General features: G+C 38.9%; 1 protein-coding gene across 1 annotated transcript in view; it reads right to left on the bottom strand.

Moving 5' to 3' along the window:
* The window catches only part of gabrg3 (gamma-aminobutyric acid type A receptor subunit gamma3), a gene marked incomplete at both ends in the record, with an annotated part of 102,362 nt that overhangs the window by 74,239 nt on the left and 2,480 nt on the right, over positions 1-25,643 (bottom strand). The window contains one exon of the mRNA XM_079460286.1: positions 2,655-2,722. Coding sequence (XP_079316412.1) covers positions 2,655-2,722 — 68 coding nt within the window. The remainder of the gene's footprint in view (positions 1-2,654; positions 2,723-25,643) is intronic.

The following is a 25,643-nucleotide window of genomic DNA, read 5'->3' as shown; positions in this document are numbered from 1 at the left end:
ATAATCCTCAGGATTTTAAATGGCACATGAAGAATTAGGTGCAGCTAAAAGAGACCTGCTGTGTTGGACGAAATGGACCCTGTCTATCCTGTCTAGGCCTTCAATTTAATTTGTAAATGTTGTGCCACTGGAGTGGTGGCAGGGAGGACGGGGTGGTAATGGTCTCGGTCTCAGGCGGCACACCCGCAGACAGCCCACATTGACCGCCTGATGCATACTGTGCTAAAAAATGAACACACACTTTCTCTCATCTGTCAAATTCTAATCTGATTGGCTGGAGATGATGAAATATGAAAATATGGATTTGCCAAAGCTTTCATTGTGGTTGGTTACATATCAACCAGAGGCCACGTGGGTGGTTCTTGGCTGGAAACATCCGCAAGACCAGACCAAGATAAAATGCTGAGAGAACTTCACCTGTGCCAGTACTTTCCAGAGACATCTGTGCTTTGAAACATTCCGTTTTACAGAATCAGTTTTAGACAGTTTAAAAATGAACCCAAATGAAGACCCTTTTTAATACAACAATCAATGCCTGATTAAATTTGTTATCCAGCATAATTATGGAGGTGCTCAGCAAGAATCCTGTTGACACAAACAACAAGAGATAAAGAGAGAGAGTTTGTCCCTGTTTGACAATGCTTTGGCACGTCCTGTGCATACCAATTATTAAGGTCTATTTTTTAATCCACCATCGAAGCGTGAATTTGAACAATGATGGCCGGATTTAATCGCAGGTAAATTACGCAATGAATTTCCTGTCTATTACAAGAGATGGAGATTTGGCAGCTGTTTGATCGTCTCGTATTTATATTAGTTTACTAGTTTGGTGTTGGTCAAATCTGTTATGGCAGTTGAGTCAGCATAGCCATTCCCAACAACGGCTTACAGTATCTTGCTGCTGAATCATCATCAATATCATAGCACAATGCAACTTGCTAGTCCCAATTGTTTCCCGAAAACAGTAACTTTGTTGCACATCTGTCATTTGAACCAAGTTCGTTCAAAAATACAGTTGTTGACGTCACATGTGGTGTTAGAATACTGATGAAAATGACATACAGTATTAACACCTAATGACTTCTTTCTTCGCATCCTATTTTTGCTCTCTGTTGTTTTATTTGTTTGTTTGTTGTTGTTCTCTGTAAGTTTCATTCATTAGCAAGTCTTCCTCTTACGTCAAGGAAAGAATTCTCCAGGGTACTATAGAGTTCTGCACACTTTTCAGTGCTTTTATTCTTTGGACAAACCTAAAGATGTAAAATGCAATTTTAATATAATTAGAATGATGGACATAAACTAATTTATTCCAAGCTTGTCGCACTAAAGCAAATGATGTGAGTCCTTCCTAAAACAAACACTGTATCTTAATGTAAAGTATAAACTTGATGAATCCCGGCACAATGACACTCTACAACCAAATCAGTTCCACTCGTCAGCACAACCGAAAACCTTGCATGCTGCGACACTCACTGCACACTTAAATCGCTGGTTTAGCTTCTTCTGTATAGGGTGTGTTTATGCTCTCATACATTGTAATATAACATTAACCAGACACAGAAAAGCACAAAAAATTGTTGTGATGTAGCATGATGGCAACACATGCATAGGAAGGGTGTTGAGTTCACCTACAATTTGAAAAACAGGTAAAAAATTGGGTTTAATGTATCCATTGACAAAATTTGTTGTGTAAAACAATTTATTTGTTGTGTCAAGCTATTTTATTTACTGAGGCGGATAGTGTAAAGGCCAGCTGGGAAAGAAAATGAATTTGTCATGGGAAATAAATGGGATATTGAGAAATCAAAAGAGACACTGTTTTACAGTCCTTTCATGAAACAAACCATTTTTATAATAACCCCTTTCTGTTACCAACTCATAAAAACCATACAGTAAACAAATAAAAAGATTGTTAGACATCGTGTCTAACAACCATGTTCCAAACTGTGAAGTGCAAAGGGAGACCTTGGAAACTTTTAACACTTTCGAATATTATAGGCTCCTGTGAAACTCTTTTGAGATCCATCTCCCTAAAGGCTTTAAAACAAGTCTAACAAAGTCACCATTATGTGACATACCAATCGATAGTTGCTGTTTCCTTAGGTCGTGGTTTGGAATCTAGTCATTATCCAACCCTTCTCTCTCTTTCTTTGTGAACCCTGGACGATAATAATTGGAAGTGAATGCACAATTAGATTTTCAAGAACGAACGTGATGTATTGAGCTTCAGAGGAATTGTATATCTATTTTAAAAGATCGTTCACAGTTGTCTTCTTTGTGTAAAATATACTGTATCTATGGAAGTAGGCTTGAATATGGAACGGAGGGACAGCTTTATTTTTTATATCAGTTGATTCAGCCAATTTTCCCAAACTATAAAAATAAGTGCCAACTCATGCATACTTTTGCCTCTTTCTATGTTCTGGTTCCATTTTCTCTCTGTCTCGCTGTTTCCCCTGAAGCTTTTCGAAGCCATAGGGAAGCTGAAGAATTTACTTGCATCTCAAAGGGAAAGTTAGTGGCCCTGCTTTCAACCCAAACCTACAGCCATGTGTCACCTATGGGAGTGTGTGTGTGCCAGTATGGGACTGAGAAAGCAAAGAGATAAAGACATTGTTTATAGTGATCAACGGGGTTTATAGATGTGTACTCACCATATTTATTGATGACACAGGTCCAATGCTATTTACATAGATATCAACATCAATGACTGTCGGTTTAACTGCAGAGAGAGAAAGAACAGAATAAATAGAAATGAGATGACTCCTTACCACAAAACAAAACATAATAATATAGTCATTGCAACTTTTCTTTGTTTCTTTGAAATTTGTTAGACTCCATTCAAATGTTATCGGTTCTACCCAATCAAGATAACAACCAATTGTCTCACCACAAAAATCTTTCACTATACTGTAATGAACAAAGCTGTCTTCACTACAAGCAACCAACCTCAAATTGTGCAGACAACACACCCTATTTTAAACCCTATCACCCCATCAAAACGTATCTGTTACAGCATGTGTGTCATGTTCACCAGTGGCTCAGGATATGATACTGTATATGTCCATGTCTCATTACATTACAATAGGGACGCACCGACACTAAGCTCATGTACATGTACTTGTAAAAATGCATTGACTGATACCTCATGTAACATGACTGACATAACTCACTGATTTTTTTGTTAAATTTGCTTTCCATGTTTGTGACAAGCACATACAATTTTTGAGGTGAAGTTGTAATTATGAAGCTATTCTATTTTTATTGGTCTCACTGTGTTGTGAAAAAGGTAGACGGTACAGGCATCAGTGTTGTATCGCTGCATTACTACATTAAAATTTTAAAACCAAAGAAAGGATCAAGATATCTTGACCGTGTATGAGGACATCTATCACTATCACTCAACAAATTAGTTGGACAATGTATAATGAAATGAAGTGTAATGAATGAAGAGGTCAAAATCTTTATGATGTTATAACATCCTGGATAATTTCGAAACATTTTCTTTTTGAGACGTTGAACAATCTTCATTTTTAACTATTGGTATGATTGGCACTAAGCGTGGCTTAAAAGCACTCCTCACTATTGAAAGACCCTGGAAAAGGCAAAGAAACTGAGAATTTCAATATGAGTGAAAGCTTTGTCTGACAACCCTCAATTAGAAAGACATTTTAAACAGAAAAAGACTGAAGACGTGGAGGAGGGGTTACATTTTCACAAAACGTAGAAAAGAAGAATAGTGTCAGTTAAAGTTGCACTCAAAAGACAGTTGCTTTGCAGCATGTTTGTGATTCTAAATATACTTTTAAAGATATATTAAAAATGTATATGTTGCATAGTTTATTTGCATCAAATGTGCATCAAACACACAACACATGTATGGCACAAAGCTTACCGAGTCAAGGCCCAGTAGAATGGCTATAAAATGACTATGCGAGAGGATATTAATATCAGATACAATTTTACTCTATGTATGCTCTTATAGCTATCTTCTCTCTTTCCATCTTCAGGTGTATTATTTCCTCAGATAACCTCTGACCACTTCTGTTAGGTCTCCAGCATTCCAGTGGGCACAATCCCTCAGGTGTGCTCAATCTTAAATATGAGCATTACATTTTCATCTCCCCTTGAATTTTTTGCTAAGCATTGCACCAAAAATAGACATTTCCATCCTTGTTGGAATGAACAAAATGGCACTAACCTATATGATACCTATATAGGCAGCTGCCTTCTAAGACAGCATCATATTTATCTTAACCGAATTGTATTGGAAGAAATTATGTTCATCATTGATTTGAACTGTGTTTACATTAACATGCTATTGCTATCCTAATAGAACAGAACAAATTGGGGTAAAATACATTTTTTGATGAAAATTTTTTTTTATAAATACTTTACAGAATTAAATGTAACAAATTGGCCTACAATCACAACACTCACTCCTCTTTTTTATTCACTGAACTCTTTATTCTCCATTAAAAAAATAAGGAAGCACAGTTAAGATGTCTATCTTATAGACTTTGTGTCCGTAAGACATCTATGATGTCTTAAAATCCTGATTCTGTCCCGAGTAAGTGTTTTAACCGGACTAAACTGAGCGACATTATAAAAGCAGATGATGCTGTTAAGCATATGCACTCACACAACATGAAGCATTTATAAGGTACTCAGTCAGAAGCGATACATGGTACCTCTTTTAAACTTTTACTCGACGTGTGTGATCAATTATAAAGAAGTATAACACATTGCTGTCAACTTTGAATGTGATATGGGAAATAAGAGCTAAGTACCATGAATATTTCATTACTCATACTTCATAGTTCATCATCCACTGTCCTATTTCATAGCCGGAAAATTACATTTACTGTTCGTAATTGCTTTCAATTTACAGCAATGATACAAATTATACAGATTTTGTTGCTCCGTTATGTTTTTGTGGAATAACGTTAATGAGCTTAGTGTTCGGAGCTAAACACAGAATGTTGGGATTCTGTACTGTATTTCTAAACTTCTGAATCACATTTTAAGATCTTTTGTTGCTTCCTGCCTTAGCAAAGTCAAGGAAGAAGTTTGGTTAATGTAACTGCATGTAAACTTCATTTTGGCGTCTGGTGTCCATTGGCAGCTGTCGGGTGCAAGGGGTCAGGTGCCTGTCTCTGAGAGATGATGTCTGCTCATTAGTGTGAGGATGAGGACAAGCCCCTGCGTCGCATGTCATGGTAACTCATTAATCGCCTGACACACAGATGTGGCAACAAAGATTAGACATAAATAGAATACAAAATAATAGAATAGACGGGAGAGGAGACGAAAATAGAAGAGCTATTATCTTGTAGTGGTCACTACAGATTAGTGTCGTGATTCCACCAACCATAATTAAATAATATTTCTGTAATAGAAGCATCTAGAAATAAGACAGAAGAATTATTGTGAATGCATGAGGGAGTGAATTAATGGATTGATCGAGGAAAATACAAGTAAAGAAACATGTTATGTGCAAAAATGCACAAACATTTCAGACCCTGGAGACTATCTTCGTGGCTTTAATACTGGAGGACAAAGCAAATTTTAAAGAATGATTAAACACTACATTATAATCAAGGCCAACTAAATAGAATTAACCAGTGAGCAACATGAACAAGCACTACCCCGCAATAAGAGAGAATGCTGAGAAATGCTACTAAATGGTCTTAAGTCTAAAATAATAATAATTGTATCTTTAATGATTAAATTGCACAATTTGTGTATATAAAACACTTTGAAATAAATAGCCTGTAACATGTCTATGTGATCAGTCTAACCAAACAACAAGCTTTCATCTTGAAATCAGTCGAAATCTGCAAATGGATAGTAATGGGACATGATTTTCACTATTTTATTACAGCTGGATCAGCATTTTACTGATTTAAATACACCATTTTTTTACAGGAGATCATAAAAACAGCAAAGTAAACGAATTTGTGACATCTGAATGTAACACTTTTGACAAGACAGACATGTCAGTCTTTGAGTTACATGTCATTTATCTAAGCCTTATATAAAACTTCTTGGCTCTTGGTTGGAATATTAGAGCTAATAACATCAGCATTGCACACCCATGGACGTTCATCGCCGAAGGCTTGCTGGCTAAGAAAAAAATTATTATTACCTTACCATCCATCTGTTTTCAAATACATATTTAAATATCATGACACTGATGTCTTCCCAAAAATAGCATGCCCGATACCTTGGATTTATGAGAAGCAGAGAAACGGTGCACACGTTTCCTGGATTATTTTTAATGATCAAAGTTTGATAACATTTCAATTTTCCAAATTTCTTTACATGATTTGTTACATTTAATAACCCTTTTGCAGATTTTGACTCCTATAGAAGGTTTCATGGAACGCACACGCATGGCCCAGCATCATTTTTCAAGTTGGTTTTGAACTCATTCATATTATGGATTATCTGCTTGTGGCACTGAGGGATATCGTTCCTTCCCTAAGGTATATATAAAATGAATATTGTGTAGTCATTGTAATAAAGTGCATGCGTTATGTGTAATGCAATTTGACAAATAGCCCTTTGAGACACTAATGGCTTGAATTCAGTTGTTTGCACCCTGACGCGTATTGACGGTGACATATAGCAGAATGTATTCTATGATAATTTTACAACAGTGTAATGTTATTCGGGGGAAGCTGACACCAATGTGGGTGGCGGGTTGCTAAGAAGCAGAGATACGTTATGCTGGGCACTCCGATTGGTAAGACTGAGTTCATAATCGCTTGAAAATTCATTTGTGAATAAATTCTCATTACAATTGAGAGTTGTCGCTTGTTTACTTGAAAGGGAACTTTGGGTGGATTTTCTGAAGCGTGTTGCATGTTAGAAAAAACAAGTTTTCTGTTTACAGTGTCCTTTAAAAGAAACAAAAAGGTGTTTTGCATTCGAACCGTAGACAGAGGGTCAATTCTCTGTCAACACAGCCATCATCATAGTGCAGCAACAAATTAGCAACAATCGACCCTGTGCAGCCACATGTAGCACACGGTTCCTCACTGTGGTGTTCTGTGTGTGTCTATCCATGAAAACATTAATATGCAAGCTCTCTGTCCAGAATCACCATTGACATGCTAATTAAATCACCCGCAACAGAGCAAGACCGAGAAACAATAACGATGACATCTACCACCCCATAAACAGCCATTAAAAGTCTCTAAACACAGAACCATGACCCTGTTAATGATGCAACCATTAAGACGTAAATAACATTTGATGAAATGGACAAAGTCTGGATCTCGAAACCTACCAGGCCTACTCACTTTCCACTTCAGTTGTGCAGCTGTCTACATGAACATATATTGTATTTTAAAGGGTTTATAATTTGAGGTAGCCTTTAAATCTGAATGATTTGATGATCTGAAATGCCGTCTGTGCTGGGTTTTGAGGCACAGCTAAGGTGTGGATTAGGGTTGCACTTAAAAGTAGTCAGAATTGTAATTTATTTTATTTTATTTTACATTAAAATACTTATTTTGCAGAGCTCTATAAATGATATCTATAGTACGAAGTGTCTGTATTATATGTATCTTGAAAAAGCAGTGGTGTGGGAAATGATTTGTTATTCGCAATGGCTGTATTTCTAGGACCACCGTTGTTTGTGATATTTAGTGAAATGTCATTTTAAATTGTTTCTGCAAACATGCACTGCATGCATATTATGTCAGTACGGAATCAAAAGGTCAACCAGAGCTCACACTTTGTTATGGAGAGTATGACTGCATATTTGGCCTGGATGTTGATAAACAGTGATTCTTAGAGGGATAGTTTTCATTCATTTCCAAAAATTCTGTCATCATTTACTCACCCTCACCCTCGAGTTTTTCAAAAACCTTTGTTCTGTTGAACACAAAAGAACATATTTTTAATGTGGGAAACCGTTCTGGATTTAGAATTCTGGTGCAGTTGTGATGTTACAACTTTATGGCCTTTCTCATTCCATTCCATAATAGATTTCCCCCCAAATTGACATTTGTTTCCTAAATACTGCTGTAATGGTTTCAGCGAAAGCCTCTTTTCTGTGAAGTCATGGAAACGCATGCTTTTCGTCTGAAGTTAAATTTACATGCGAACAATAGGGGTTTTGGAAGGCTAAAATTCATCTCCATTTTGCAGACAGATGCTAATGAATTATTGCTAAGAGAAATTGAGATTTTAGAGTTCCAAAACTCCAATGCCGTCGCTTCAAACTCCAATCAGCTGCTTGCAAATATCCACCGCCTGCTGGAGCTTACATTAAGACTTCAGAATCCCGGTCATGTTAAAAAGTGAAATTTTTTATTCTATTCAGAGGGATCTACAGCCTGAGGGAGGAGCTGGAGGAGGATCAGACCATCATGAGATATAAGAAGCAGGAGGCATTGCTTGTAACTTACACCACTGTGAAGTTTCGAAGTTTTGGTGTGGGTTGTTCTATTAGTTTGAAGTGTGTTTACCCCCCCGGGAAAACGTCCTGTGCTCTTTCATTAACCTCAACCATCTCACGTAAGTGAAATAACAGCAGGGGGGGTGGTGTAGTCGCCAGTCACTACTGATACCTTGAGGGAAGATGAATGTCCTTCTCGAAAGCTTTTCTGAAAAACACGCTCTGTCTTTTCATGAGTTGTTTTTTAAGCATTGCTCCGGTTTGGGTTGCCTCGCTGAACACAAAGATCAATTCGACAACAGATATTGCTCGGACGGAGAATAAAACTCTGGTTTGGCTGCATTTGAGCAGAAGATTAGATTTTATGGACGATGTGGGTCCAAAATACTTTTATACAAGAGAAGACAGTGACCCACCTGCCAAAACAACACTTCTCTCCAGGACTGTGCCATGTTTTAACATTGCTTTTAAGACTATAAACAGACATGTGGAATCATCGTGGACTGACTTCTATTGAAACGACTGTCAAAACCGCAACGTCCCTGTACGCAGTTTGAAATAAAAGCACTATTTGGTTCAGTGCACTCCAGGATTCAGTTTGTGTGTTTCTTATGGGAAATGCTCAAGGTGTTTATGATTCAACAAAAGAGCATAATTTGCCAGCACCGTATCTCACCCGTTTAGCGTAGGTGTGTTCATAATGTTCTCACAGTATGCAATCGAACTTTCAACACTGTTGAAGACCTTTGTGTTTATTCTTCATTTGTGTACAAGCTCTCTTTGGTTTCCAATAAATGTATATGCAGGCTTCTAATGGGTCATAGTTGTATTGGACCAAAGCACTGAACAATTTTACAACCCACTAATATCACAATTGTATTTATAATCTTACACCATGTTGTCTGGGAGGTGTTAGACTGGCAATAAAGGAAAATACATTATTCTTCTAGTCTTTTTTGGGTGGAGTTTATAAAAAGCATTCTTTGCCAAGGGAATGACTTGGGCCCAATCCGATTTCTAATCCTTACCGGGGTGGCACCAGTCAATTTTTCCGGGGCTGAAGCCCCAAATGTTTTGAGTCAAGCCCCGAATGTAATGACTGTCACTGAGCAAATATGATACTGGACAATAGCCAATGTAAACCCCCGAAATCATAAGTTGCTTAATTTAATTGCACTTTGGCTTTGCATATACTGCATACAGCCTGTTATAATAGACCTTAAAAATACATTTATTTGCTGTCGGTAGCCTATTGGCTGCTCCGTTTCTTCCTCTCGGTTGAAAATGCAGCAGGTAGGGGATGAGCTAGCGCAGTCAACCGCAAGAGTTGACTGCGCTTAACAACTGAGACAGTCAGCAAGCAGGAAAGAAAACATTTAAGAAAAATTAAGCAAACGAGACTTTGGGGATTTTTCGGAAATAAGTCAACTAAGCTAAAGTTAAACGGTAGCACTTGTACTGGCATCTTCTAGTACCGAATCTCATCCGGATTAAAACACAGAAGAATAAACTGAAACAAGTGATAGAAGATTGCTCACTCACTCAAAATAAAATAACGTGATCATCATCAAACATTAAACCGTGTGTAAATCAAAAACCTGCTTAATATTACCAAAGGGGGACCACCTGTCTCACATTTTGCGGGAAGCTTTGAAATTGGAAGCCAGATTTGTGCCGCATTTTAATTTTGTCTGCATCATTTTATTAAATCGTCCTTTAAATTACAATTCTAAAAAATATTTATAAGAAAACACTGAACATGCAGATGCGTTATAATTGGTTCTAGGCTAGCTAGAGCGGGAAACAAACAAAAAAAACCTCTTCGTGGAAAGGGTGTTGTCTCTAATGGTGACTGATGCATGAAGTGGATGCTTAAGGTCGTGCTGATCGGGATCCCGGTTCATTTTTATAAACGAGTTTGGCACTGACAGCCGACCATGCCTCTGACGTCGCATACGTCAGAAGCACGTATACGTCATTGCTAAGCCCCGGATGTCCTTCAATGTTGGAAACGCCCCTGCTCCTTACCCCTACACTTGTCTAGATTCTATTTGGTTTATGTTAAATTTAAGGTTGAGTTAATTTTATTGTCTTGAATACTTAAAACATTTATAAAAATGAGCTTGATTTTTGCTATCGTAACACATTACTGATTGCACGATATACAACTGCAAAAAAGTAATTGTAACTAGGGCCGTAATCAAAATGGTAATATAATAAGTAATTTGTAATATATTAAATGTGATATTTATGAAATATTAACATTATAATTTCATTTTAATTATTTAGAGCTGACATAAAATAAATGATAAATATTTAATATGTTATACTAATTCTTAGTCAGTATTCAAATTTCATTTTTGACATTTACCATGTTAACTCATTTACCATGAAACCTCAGTGCTAAAGGTCAGATTTCTTTAAATGCAATGAAGCACATAAAATGCTCTTTGGAACATTCTCGAATCACACTGGGATAACATGGATCATCAGGTTTTGCACAAACTTGCCAGCACAAGTCAATGTTATTAGTAAAGCAAAAGGAAGATGTGCCAAATACCTTGGCTTTCCTTCTGAAATCCCTATATTCTCATTTTTATTTTTAGTAAAATTATGTCACTCTTTATGTTTGTTACTGGGTTTGTTGATATCAAACCAATTTAAAGTATTAAAAGTGCTTGTTAACTTTGACATCCCAGTTTTTAATCATTCAATAAGTACAGGGTTTTTTCCATTTTCTAAATTTTCATTTGTGCATTCAAGTTTCCCGTTGACAGTCATTTCCAAAAACTAATAATCAGATGTTTTCTAATAACAAGATAATTTTTTAATTTTTTATTGTTTTGTTTCCTTTTGTCTGATTTGCATTTGTTTGGTTTGGATTCTATTCCTGTTAATATTTTGGGTAATTTGAATGTACAGCATTTTGGACAACCCCGGTTGTATAAAATGTGCTTTAAAAACAAAAAAACCTGTTACAACCCAGGCATAGGGGGCATTTTTAAAAGAAGCCACTGGTGACTTTAACAAAAATAAAACATATACAAAGCAAGGATATTTCCCACCATCTGTCCAGCACGCCTGCAACTATCAAGTAAGTGGTGGGGGTTGGTGAAGGAGAAGAAACTGCGGGGAAAGAGAAAAGAACAGATCTTGATCGTCACACTCATCACCATAACCTCAGTGAGGGAGCCAGTGCCTGGCAAGAGAGGGTGTGTAAACATCCCCTGGAGGAGTGTGTGTAGCTGATCTTCACCAGGGCAATGACCAGTCAGAAGAGGAGCTGATGTCACAATAGAGTTGAACCATATCAATCTCAAACACTCAGATGCATCGGAGACACCAGGGAGGGCATGAAAAACAAGGCCGATATCACTGGCGGGTGACTGATCTCTCTATCATATCCAGTCTCTTCCCTCTCATCATTTCTCATACCTCCGGTCGACTTTTTATAGGAGTTTCTGTCAACAAGTTCAGATAAGGAATTGCTTTGTGTACATACAGCCATATGTCAACTAAAAGCATTTTCCTAAACAAAATTTATTTTTGTGTTAAATGTGTGAGATTTTATAATGATAAATAATGATAGCGCTTATTGTTTGGCGAATGTTTGGAAACACTGGAGCAGCCTACTGTTGCTATGGTTACCAACACAAAATGATACTGAAACAGTTTGATAATCCTGTATTTACATATAGTTTAGTGTATATCCTTTAGTTCAGGTCTGACCCACAATTCCTTCATGTCTGTCCTTACCTTTCATATCATCCCTCATTTATGACAAACTTTCTTATACTGTATATGGACACACTGGCCCAGAATAAAATACATTTCCTTCACCTTTACAATGCAGTTTTCACATCTTAAGATAGAAACTGGGTCATTTAGGTCAGTTGTAATCCTTGGCAAATAATTCGTTTTTTTTGTAATCCGGTTATCCTTAATCGAAAAAGGCCAGTGCTCATTCATCTTTGGTCAACAAACCTGCACGTCTCAAAATTTATGTAGTGTCATCAGAGTAGTTATCATACTGCTAATTTACCACAAGTGCTAAAATCCATTACTTGTCTGTCCTGATTGACAGGTACAATCTTCTAAAATGCCTGCGCCCACACGAATATTCCTAAATATTATTTGAACTAATAAGATTAGGCTGGACTTCCTGTCTTTCTGGTTCTGCATAGAAATGTGTAAATATTAATTAAGCTCCAAGTTATAACAAATATATTTTTATGTTGAATAAATGAGGACTTCAGCCCAGCTCTCTCAAATCTTCCTTCAACATATTTGTATATATTCAGTTAATGTTTGTATATTTTCAATTTATTCTCACCCTTCTGTTTTTCTATTATAACTCTACTATTTATGTGAGGCAGCTTTCTGAAATAATCCTTGTACGATGGATAAGGAGTACATTCTGTTGCGTGCAGGGTTGGCTACTTTAGTCTACAATGTTAGAAATATAGCTCTATCCGGATTACTATGGTCAAAAAAAATTTACAACTATCATACAATTTAGCATGTGTTATGGAGAGAAATATCAGAAAGTCCTGACTGTAAACCCGTTCCCAAGATAGCCGTCAGTCCAGTACCTGTTCGCAAGATGGCCGCCATTCCAGAGTCCCTTTGCGTGATGGCTGGTTCCAGGTTCAAATGTCTGGTCTCTGGACTGGCAGACACTGAACTGGCATCTGTGCGGTTTGCTGTTGTACCGGTGGTCCCAATTCTGGTGGTTCCAGAATCGTCTGTACCTGAGGTTCTACCCTTGGAGACTGCTCTGACAGCGGTGGCTGCTGCCCTGCTGTGTGTCTGGGCTGTGCGCTGTTCGTCCGCACCAGAGGCTATTTCTGAACCCACTGAGCCCCCGTCTCATCCAAGATGCCCGCTTATGAGCTCCCTTTCTCATCCAAGATGTTCCCTTCTGAGCTCCCTGCCTCATCCAAGATGGCCACCATCAAGATGCCCAGACTGTTGCCATTCAACTGGACTACATTACCCATAAAGCATTGCCCGGACTCATTATCATTATTTTAACCTGTGTCCTTTTAACTGTTGTTTGTCTGCTTTTTTAAACTTGGTTTTCTCAATCACCTATTGAGAAGTCTTGTATCATGTCATTTTTTTAATTCCTAGCGTTCTCTATGTCTGTATTTCTGTTTTTTGTCTTGCTTTGATGTCTTTTGGATCACTCTGTTTGCTGTTGTCTTGTGAATTTGATTGTTGTGTTTGGACTGACCACCTTTGTTTGGATTTATGCCTGTCATGTGTATTTTGTCTTTGTATTACCTCTTTTTAATAAACTGCATTTGGATCCTCATCCGTGTATCTTCGAGCAGTTCATGCTAGAAAACGCTATATACTTGATTGATTGTTAAAACAACCATGATGATTGCCACTATAGCAAAAAGATTTATAAACTGGCCAAATCATGTCAACAGGAGTTCAGAAAAAACATTTTGCCTGGTATTGAAACAATGGGATGTCCTTGCTAATATATGGAAATAATCTGTTGTGTTTGTGAAGGAAGGAGAGAAAAGCTGTGACGGGGACAGACTGTGAGAGAGATAGAGTTGAGTCCAGGAATTATACACCAGTCAATTAGTGTGACATATGCTGACAGAGAAAGCATACAAAACAAAGCTTGTGGCCACAGTTTTGCCTTACTAGTGCAAATCACATTTAATAGCATCCTTGTCATGGCAAGTTATTGCATCACTCCTGTGGAGAGAAATAAAAGGTTTGGCAGAGATCTTGCATCGTTTCTGGCATTAAAAATAGGCTACTAATATCAAAGAATGGTGAAGTCACATAGGTATAGCAACTCTTAAGGTATGTTATAATAGCCTTTTTACATTTTTGACGAGCAGGCTACGTTTCTTGGTGGAAATAGAATAAGTTAATTACTTGAACTTCTCTTTATGTAATACATAAAATCTACTCTAAAATCGACCAAACTATTATTTTCTACCAAAAATTTAATTTTAGCAATTTTGTATACGTCCCATTCAGGGACGTGCACAGGGGGGTTGCTCAGGTTGCCCGGGCAACTGCCCATATGCCCTTCTCGACTCATGTTGCCCTGAACCCATGTAAACAGAGTTCGCCCTTCCTCTTCTGACTTTCACTTTCGTAGCCCGAATACGGAGGTGAATGAGGCTTTTCGCGTTATTTTATCTAGACGTATGTGAAATTCTGCATCCATTGTATGATTTATTTATTTATTTTCCACTTTGGGAGGGCAAAGCGAGTCGAGATGGGCATATGGGCAGTTGCCCGGGCAACCTGTGCAACCCCCCTGTGCACGTCCCTGCTCATTTGTCCTTCTTTTTTGAGTTGTGCTGAACCGGCCTAAACAAAATTCCCTTTAGAACATTGATTGGGACGCAGCAGCAAAGCGTCTGATGCCGTAAGATCTCTGGTCGAACAAATGATTGGCTGAAAGAGGTGTCAAATAAATACCTGATATATCATTGGTTAAAAACGTAAACAAGCCTCCACGACGTGAAAGTGGAGTCCACTTGCTGGCTTCGTCACATCATAACAGTAACTTGCAGAAACGTGAGACCTCATTTAATCCGGAATGGACAAAAGAGGACAAATTTAAATAAAAAAAAAGCAGTAGAGACACTTTTCATGGATGTCGCTGTGAAGTGGACGTTTGTAGTCAAGGGACATGCGACATGCCAGCACAGAAAACCAAAATTAACCGACGAGCTGCAGGAACATCTTCAGGTCAAATTTTTTTTCAAAAAATTGTCTTTGTTTTTGCTTCTTTGCCGAAGGAGATAAAGTATTTACAAAATGAGCTCTGTAGAGCAGTTTGTCTGTTAAGGGCTACTGTAGAAACAACATGGGGAATTCCATGCAAGGGTACCCGCAGTACCAAACAGTACAGTACTAAATATGTTATCATGAATATTAAAAAGTGTTGGTTGCTTGTTGATAAGAATTTGCCAATAGTGTCTCGTATGGCTTTAACCTACTATCTGTATAAATGTAAACAACTTGAAATATGAACTTACATTTGACTTGAAGAAGTGACTTTTGGCATTTCATGCCTCATCAAAGCCAGTGGTTTCACTATTTGTTCAATTTATCTTTGTGCCTGAACCCTCCATAACTTGCAATATGAAGTTGTGATTCTGCGTAGGAGGAAAGAAGTGTGTTTTTAAGGCTTATATACTTCCAGAAAGGTGTTAAGTGTTTCTCCATGCTCACCTTTCCTACCTGATCGGGTGCATCAGACTTTTGCACACTCGCTGGATAATGAGTGATTTAGACATTGCTACCCTAAATAAATGGGGTCTAGACCAGGTGAATGAGCAGCGACTTGCCTGGGTGGTGGCTTCATCGCTTCAAGCAGAAAAGAGTTTGGATTAATGAAGCCGAGTCTAGACTGTGCTTAGCAGCTGCCCTTCCTTCCACGGCTGCGTACAGGCTCATTACAGGATAAAATGTCAAGGGGTTTTGAAATATTCAATGAGCGAGGACAGATATCCAAGTCAGAACCTGGAAGTTGTCACAGACACTGAAAGAGACATCAGGAGCCAGGTGGCGTGACAACTCTGGAAATTGGCAGGGATCTGTTGAACTGCTAAGGGGCTGAAAAAAGGAAAAGACAGTGTGACGGCCAGGCTTGCTGACCTATTTAATAGGGCTTGATAAAGACTAGCAACTAGTCAGGGTTTAACCGGGAGGCTCTTGAAGAATAAGTGTTAATGAGACAAATTTGATTGGAACATGAACCTTTGACCAGAACTGGATTATACAGAGATTATATTATTTACATAGTATAAAACCCCCCATTTCAATGTGAATTAAATCCTTTACTGTCTGATTTCCGAAATACTTTTATTAAAGACTCTATTAAAATTCCATCAGCTTTGTTTATTTTAAGCAAAAGGACTAAGCAAATCAGACCACAGTGATGGGAAGTTAAATTATTGAAAGGTTGCTCGCCTGTCTGCCCTTACTCGCAGCTACACAGTGGAGCAGTGGATGGTCTTTAGAAATGTCCAAAATTAACTCCCATTAAACACATAAGAACCAAAATTACCTCAAATGGGATTTCAATATGTCCCACTTGAGGGCACTCTTCTTTGTAAGTCGCTTTGGATAAAAGCGTCTGCTAAATGACTAAATGTAAATGTCATAATTTTCCTTGCTTTTTGATGTTACAGCAGTCAGGGACATCAGTAATATTACTGAAGTATCAAATCTATCTAATTTACAAGAAATATTAATATTTCTTCAAATTTCTTCAACCATAATTTTCAAAATATTTAACTGTTATTTCCCATTTGTCACTGATAAACAAATGCTGCATTTACTGTACAGTGTTTCCACAGACCCCTGATCAGTGTGTGCATTTTAAAACTAGACAAATGACCAGAGCTCATTAAATAAACAAATACTTTAAGGGGATGAAGTCAGTGAAAAAAAGGGAAGGAACATTGTATGAACCAAAGTAATGGTGTGGCACTTTGAAAGAAAATGTATTCTTTGAATAAATAAAACTCTCCAACTCAAATGTATATTGTTGTTCTCTAAATCTTTACCTGACCCTGCAATCAAGCTATAAACCAGTTGCGTCAAGCTCGGAAACGGCCTGAACCCCGCGTACCCCCCTCAGAATCCTGTGAGAGAAGCGAGTTTGGGAAGAGGAGCCGGGGTGGTGGAGGGATGTCGCAGACTGAGAAAGTGTAGGTAAGAGGGTTAAATCATTCACTGGATAGTTTGCTGGGTCTGATAGGGTAGAAGGCGTGATAGTTAATGTGGATCGGCTGCGATTGGTGATGCCAATCAGCCGGGCTTGATTATATGGTCAATCTCCTCCCGAACTTTGTTAATAAAAACATAATTTCACGAGCTCACCTATGCAGATAATAATGATAGTAGCAGGAGTAGTGAGGGTATGCTTAATTGGTGTCCTTTCAAAACCGGATCTCTCCCCCTCGATTGTGTACCCCCCAAAGGCGCACGAGGCATCAGTGCGTGGGCTAGTGTCTGCAGCGGCAGAGCGTGGGCTTGTGTCTGACAGGTCTGAGATCGTAGGGTGAGGTCGAAGCTGGAGGTGGTGGAGATTTCCGAGATTCTGTGAAAGCCGAAGAACGCCAGGATAGACATGGCTTCGAGAGTGCGTGCAATGTGCATAGATTGATAGCCTCTGCGGAGGGTCGATACGCATTTTGTCAATAATTCTAAGGTTATGGGTTGCTTAGTGTCTCGGCGGGCAGGTTGGGTTCTCTGAATGCCTTTAATGAACATGATTGTTTGGGAGCTGACTGTGACTGGGGAGGGTGCGTTGAAGATGAGCTTGTGGAAGAATTGCACACCACTTGATAGACTTGGTTTGAAGGTTTTTGTGATTTTGAGGAAGGAGATGAAGGACGTGATGGTGAGGAAGGAAAAGTCGGGGAAGGGAAGGTTGTAGATGTTGTGGAATGATTTGAAGCTCCTACATGCGGTAGGAATTGAGGGTCCTGGGTGAGACGGCTTGGGTGATGAAGTTGAGAGTGGCCTCTAGAAGTGTTTTTAGAAAGTGATTCACTCGAAGATCAGCTCCGAATATTGAGGGACGCTGGCATGGGGTCCACCTCCGGCGCTTACAGCCTGAATTTCTGGAAGGAAAATCGAGAGAGATTTTTTGACCCGGGTATGTGTTTGGCTGTTAAAATGAACTGATGATCCTGATGAGCTGAGATCCATGTAGGGCATTAGGAATGATGAATGATTTTTGTTATATGTTTATGGTAAATCCTGATGTAAATGACTTGTCTTCTGTGTCTCTGAAAGAAGATTTAGGTCAGGTTCCTTTAAGTGCTGCAGGTGATGCTTGCAAGGATCCCGTTGATCTGCCTTTGTGCTCCGATAACTTAATTGCTGCTCAAAGGGCAGATCTTTCTCTTGCACCATTGTTTGAATTGGTTGAAACCGATCAAGAAAGGGTAAGTGCCCCTCAGGCATTTGTTCTTACCAATGAGATTCTGATGAGAAAATGGGTGTACCCCCAAATCTGCGGAGGAATGTGATACCGTGAATCAAATTGTAGTTCCGGTAGTATATCGTGACATGGTATTGAGTGTTTCACATAATGGTTTGGCTGGTCATTTAGGTGTCACAAAGACATATGATCGGATTTGCGTCATTTCTATTGGCCTGGTTTAAAACGTGATGTTTCCAGGTTTTGTCGTACTTGTCATGTTTGTCAGGTAGTGGGAAAAAACAATCAAATTATTCGGCCTGTCCCGCTTTATCCAATTCCTATGGTCTCGGAACCATTTGATGTAATAATTGATTGTGTTGGACCCTTTCAACGTTCAAAATCTGGGTACAAGTACCTCCTAAACTATTATGTGCGCGACTACTCGTTTCCCAGAGGCAGTTCCCCTGCGTTCCATTACAACTGGAGCAATTACTAGGGCACTCCAACGGTCCACAGCTGCAAAGCATCTAAATAATTAACACAGACACAGATCAATACCCCAAATACAAATGCACGATACATGTAACAGAGGACTCGCAACGCCGGGATTAAAGCCTTTCGCGAGTCCAGTTAGAAGGTAGTCTGTAAGGTGAGTGTCAGGGTAGTTTGATAATTCAAAGTCCAAGTGCAAAACATTCACAGGAGTCGAAAGGTAGGGTTTAGATTTTAATTGTCTTTTCAGCGCACAGGACATACCATTCATGGCTGCAAACATGCAAGCTTTTTGCAAATATAACACATTTACCTGCGTTATAGCTCATGCAAGCTCCATGTGTGCGGGAAATGGCGGGGTCAAGGGGGGTTGGGTTGGCTGGGAAATTTAGCAGGAGCGGAACGTGAGCGGTGGAGACGGTGGGAGGGGTGACTGGGCTTGAAAGAGCGGGGGAGTTGACCAGGGGGCAAACAGCGGTGCTGTGGGTCACTGAGCGACAAACTGCGCAGGTGATGTTATTGATTCCTAAGAAGACCCGGTTGTGGAGCTCAGTAGGGGCTCTGGTTCCCCTAAGCAACCCTGATACCCTGACTATGGCTAGATAGTTGCTGAGCTTGCACCTCCTATGAGGGAAGGCTGAACAGATGACTTCCGAATATTGTGAGAATGCAGCAGTGAATTCGGAAAATGAGAGGGGGCGAGTGTGACTATGGGACGTGTTTTTAAAGGTGAGGCAAAGATAGCCGTAGGCAATCTGGCGATCTGATGACGGGAGAGCAAGTGGGGAAAGAAGGTTAAAAAGATCTATATCCGCACCTGATAAATCTGGCTTCTTGTTCCTCCGGAGACAAGTGATGGATCGAGGGCTGGGGCGTAAGCTGGTGATGGTCCACTTCCCTATGGGTGGATGGCACAGAAGCGTAAGATGACGCTATGGAAGGAAGCTGGCACTCGGCAGATCTAGGTGGCGACTGACGTCGGCGCTTTGAAGCGCGAGGAGTAGAGCAGTGAGTTGATCGACCGCATGGCTGAGCTGGGGTCCTCGCCGGTGCGCTGCTCGAATGAGCTGCCATGACCTGGGCGTTGGAGCTTTAGTTTTCGGCAGAAGACGAGGAGTCTAACATGTCGAAGACTTTTGAGCTGTCGTAGACTTGAGCTGTCGTAGAGTTGAGCTGTTTCATGGACTTGAGATGTCGCAGACTGAGAAAGTGTAGGTCATAGGGTTACCTTATTTATTGGATAGTTTGCTGGGTCTGATAGGGTAGAAGGCTGCAATTGCTGATGCAGATTGATTATACGCTCCATCTCCTCCCAAACTTTGTTAATAAAAACATAATTTATATCACATTCATCACCCAAATGCACATTCACAGCTGAACTTCGCGAACATAGTGCTGTCTCTCTCCTCCACACAAGTGAAAATTACTTGTGCGCATGCTCCTTCTCCTGCTTTTCCAGGAGAATTGTCCAATGAGTGACTAAGAAAAGTTGTTACGTAGCGATTTTTTCAAAACGTTTTGATACCTGTACGAATGCTGGGGGAGTGTATTGAGCACAGAAATACTACGTAATACGTCCAACTCGTTTTTTGACAAGTTGACCATGTTAAGCATGAAAAGACAGCACGTTTAACATTGTAAAGGAGTCAGAATGCAAACTCGATGAGATGAGATTCCTTCGATAAGCAATTAGTTTGTCCATACCGAACATGAAAAAGGGGCTGGACGCTACAATAAATCACAAAACACAGCCAATCAGAACAGTTTTTTGCTGTCAACGCACCTTCTCGCAATGCAGCTGCAGAGGGCACATGCAGAGAGATGCGTTCTGTTCTCATGAATTCAGTGATGTCAGCACATTAATATGCTATTAATATTCATGAGCTGCAGAACTTACATCAAATGAGATTCTTGTGTGGGCGGAGCTGTCAGCCGCCATGTCGCAGATAAACAAACTGTTTCGAAAATAGAAATTGCCTTTGCTCGTCGCGCAACCCTGTCACGGCTGGTTAGGGCAAAACCTCGGATTAACATGGAAAAAAGTTAATGTGCCGCGTTGTCTGGTTAGGACACGATGGAAGGTTAATAAAATTTGAATTTTTCCTAAATACATGTAGGCAAATATTACTGCTTAAAAGTGAATATGAACTTGTTTTCTTTGCAATATTGGAGGTATGAAAAAATACAAAGCATCGTTTCTATTATGTAGACCTGTTTCTCCCGTTTTCATTTTCTGCAAATAAATGCAAATAGAAATTATATTTTTATTTGAAATTTGGAAAACATATAGTAAGAGAATGTAATTTTACCCAAACACATACCTTTAAATAGTACATTTTAAAACAAGAAAACCAGTTTCTGAAATGGTCTCTTTTTTGCGGCTGTATATTTTTTATTATTTTGAATCCAAAATTACATGTTGCCCTACTTACTAATAGCTTTGTCTATTTAAAAAAAAATTCCTAAGACAATAACATTTCTTCAAAGCACAAAAGCACATTAACATTTATGCATTTGGCAGACGCTTTTATCCAAAGCGACATACATTGCATTGTCCTATACATTTGTTTCTAAGTATGTGCCATCCCCTGGGATCGAATCCACGGCCTTGGTGTTGTTAACACCATGCTCTTACCACTGAGCTACTTAAAAATTGCAAGAAAACATATTGAACATTAACTGTATCACACCACTGTATCTGTAAGTTGTTTACACTAAAATCACAAATGTTCATTTTAGACCCTGCGGTGCGGGTTTAGTATTACAAGGGGGTCATTAAATCATAAAGGACTTTAATTTTTTTAGTGAACTGTCCTTTAAGCCATATGCCAATAACAGGCTATTGTCTATTTGGGTAAAATACCACAAGATGTAAGTTTGACCCTCTGTGACTTCAATAGAACAGATCTTTGGTAAACATGTCACACTTGATGTATAGAGCAGAGCGCAGTGGTTGAGTGACATGTGTGAAAAACTGACTGCTGCTCATACAGTATAAGTACCCATCATGACTTCAATGAGAAAAGAAAAACTAAATTGAGAGAGAGAGAAAGGCCTAGAAGTGGAGTCATGAGCCTGACATAAACCAACTTACCCCATTGACAACAGTATGCATATGAATCTACAAAAAACACATATTTCTACAGGCTGGCACTCTTGCCTGAGGGTTTGTTTACTGTACTTCTCTCTACACTTCTCTCTTTTTCTCCCTCCCACATTCTATCGCTTTGTTTCTGGACCATTACATCTTTCGCACCACACACTATCTCTCCACTGTGAAAAAATCACAACATGGTAATGACCAGACGGATTTCCCCCAACCTACCCCCTCCACGCCTCCAGCTTTCTCAATCTTTCTGTTAGAGGGATGAATCAAGGCTAACGTACACTAGCAGTTTATAATGAGTATTCCTCCAGGGGGCTGGTCAGGGGACTTACCCAAAGTGAAATTATTCTTCTTCCTCAATTTATGCAGCAGACGAAACGAATCGTTTGAGCACATCTGCCACATGCCATAAAAGCATCTCGCCTTTCGAAGGGAACTTGCATGGATAGCCCAGGAATCACTTCCTGCATTTTGAATGCATGCGTGTCACATGAGTTTAATGTTCCTGATTCCTCATACCCAGTCATTCCTTTACCCTGGTTAATGATGCCGCCTGGCTGTGCGAGGCTCGGTGCACTTAAACACAGAAAGAAGAGGGAGGTTGACCCACTTAGGAGGGTTTCCCCTACAGCTCAGCCGAAGGAAAGCTGACACAACTGGGCCTCTGTGACACAAGTTCTTCTGTGATAGCTGCTGTGTCAGTACCAAAAATGCGCAAATGCATACCCCTGAAGATTGGCGCACAGACATTTGATTTAATGGCATCATATCATCTTCCAAGGTCGGAAATGAAGGCTCGGGGGAAGCATGCCAACCTGAGTGACAAAAATTCTCAAGATATTTAAAATGCTACCACAGAGACTTCCCCGGTTTTTATCTGTTTAAACATTTCACGTTTAATTTCTGTTCTTTGTTCAATTCCAGGCCTTTTTCTATATCATATCTGGATGTACTGTATGTTCCTAGTCCCACAGAGAAGTGCAAAGTTGTCATGATTCCGCCAGCATGTCATGTTTATTCTAGGTCTTGCAGCGGAGTCATGGCATAGCCTTAGGTTTTTGTGTGAGAAAGACATGGCTTTGTTTTGATTCTGACTTGCCATGTGCTTTCTCGTGTCTCGTCAGTGTTTCCCGCCCTTTTGTCTCGTTAACCTTCCTTGAGTGTTTCAGTACCCGAGTGAGTGAGTGAGTGAGTCTAGTCGTGTCCTTAGTGTTTTATTTTTTCTCAGTCTAGTTAGTCCGTGTCCTGATTATTATTTATCTTGTCTTGTTTTACCCCCTTGTGGGGTTTTTTTTGTGTTTATTTTATAATAAAATCTTTGTTAACCCCGTCATCCCTGTGTCTGCCTGCAATTGGGTTCTTCCCTTACCTGTTCATGACAAAAGTGGTATAAAAACATCTTTGTTCCAGCAGCCATTATTCAACTGAACAAAAGTCTCTTTATTATTTTACTATTTATTTTTAATTCGTGACATTGGCACAAAATGTAATCTATTGATTTATTGTTCATAGACACGAATTTCCTGTTTCTTTCGTGTCATTTCATTTGTAGGTTTTTTTATATTTGACTTTGCTCCTGTGATGTTAGGTTTAGGGTGGGCCTCTATCGTTGCTTTGCCACCTCATAAAATAAATAAAATATTTTTGCCACCTCATAAAAGTTTTAGCAAAGTTAGCCTTTGCAGCTGTACTTTTTTGTTTGCGGTGGGATATGGTGTTGGTCAGCCACCTCAAATATGTTCAACTTCCTTTAAAATCAGGTTCTGAATGTATTGTACATTCACAAGTGGTCTGAAAACATGCCAAGTTAGACGGAAAAAGTGCATGCTTGACTGTCATTGAAAAAAGGGGGGAATTTGTGTCTATGAATAGGAATCAATAGATTCTAAACTATTGCCTATGCTACGAACTGCCTTATCAGACTTTTTTTGTTACTGGCTGATATTTTAAAAACAGCCGATATATCCTGTTAATCAAAATATAACAGGAAAATGCAAGGAATTTGTAAATTCCCAAAGTAAAGATATATTAATTTATTGTTCAGAATCGGGATAAGCAGATATCAATCTGAATAAACAGCTGTCATTATCAGTGGAGACATTTTGTATCGGTGTATCTCTATTATAAATTTAATATTTGTATATACTATTAAATTAGCTTTAATTATTTTACAGTACTTGCTTTAGTGCAGATGAGAAATTGTCTGTGTTGTTTGTAAAAGTGTGTAAGATGTAAGAACAAAACAATGCGAACCAAATCTTCCTACGGGTACACAAAGTAACCTGAACCTGGTATCATGTTATGATTTAGTCACCATGGCAACATTTTAATACACTGTTTCAAATGCCTTTGATTCAAACATTTAAAATAAATGGTTCTGTGTTTTACAGTATTCTAAAAAAAACATTGCCTGTTAAAGATAAGAAGAAAATCACTTTCTGACACTGTCAATCACTCTTCTGTATATACTGTTAGTAAAACAATGCAGTCAAGAGAATCTTTTAATGCTACACTGAATATGATACTCTATGTCAACTTCCATCAACAATACTTTACCCAGTCAATTTAGCAAATGCTCTTATACATCACAAATCATTTAAAATGCATCCATCTAATGTAAATTATCATAAAGATTAGCTGTCTTTTATTGTTAGGTACCTTTCTAAAAAACGGTAATGGCTCCATTTCATAATTGCATTTGAATATTAGCTTTAATGCACAAGCCATTTTCCTGCTTTCAGAACGCCACAACTCAGTCATGTGACCCTTTTAAAAGACAACCTTGTAACTAGCTGATTGAGCTCAGCACAGATGGACGCCTTGAACATTGGCCAACAAAAGGCGCAAAAACAACAAATGGAAGCTGAAGAGGAAAAGTCAGTGAAGACGAGTGAACCACTGGTCATTTCATTGGCAAAATGGACCCTGATAAGGACACCGATAGAATTAAGCTCAATGAGACAAGTTCTCGCCGCCCAGCCAACGCAAACAACTTCCCTTTCAGCTAATTCACTTCTGCAGATGGACTGCCACCCATTTTCAAACTCCATAAAATAGAGCCATGTTTACATTGACGGTAATGCACTATTTTACACTTATGCAGTTGGCAGATGCTTTCGGTATGATAAGAGATAGCAAGCATCTCTCATTATTACAGGTATAATAAGATTATGACAACAATGCTGTACACTTGTTTTAAAACATGCCAGTATGCTGCTGGACAGCTAAAACCTACTGTATACTGTAATGTGTGTCTTCTGATCCTTCCATATATGGTTATTTGACTAAATCTCAATGGACATACTTCAGAGGTTTTGTTATTTTATAGAGGACAAACTAAATTTACTTGAAGTTTTGTAAGTTCCTGCAGTAAACTTGTCTGTGGTGCTATTTGGCTGTGAAGATACGATCAATATGTATTAAAACCTTCTTGAGCAGGTTTTATTGGATGTATGCAATATTAAGCCTGGTCTTAAATTTATTTACAAAGATCAGGGTTGGTCTACAAAGGAAACATTTTTATAATAAGGATCCAAGGAGAATTCTGAATAGCTCCAACTATTCCACTAGTGTCTACCATTCAAGTGATGATGCTAAATCGTGCTACTCGTCTCTGAGGGTTGTTTTACATTCCATTGTGAAAAATCTATACTTGTCCATTGTGATAATGTGACCAGAACTGCAGATTTAATACACACAACTCCACAGGA

This window comes from Barbatula barbatula (genome assembly GCF_947034865.1).
Source record: "Barbatula barbatula genome assembly, chromosome: 7".
NCBI lineage: Eukaryota > Metazoa > Chordata > Actinopteri > Cypriniformes > Nemacheilidae > Barbatula > Barbatula barbatula.
The sequence above is the reverse complement of the archived record's forward strand: the minus strand, read 5'-3'. Positions and strand labels throughout refer to the sequence as shown.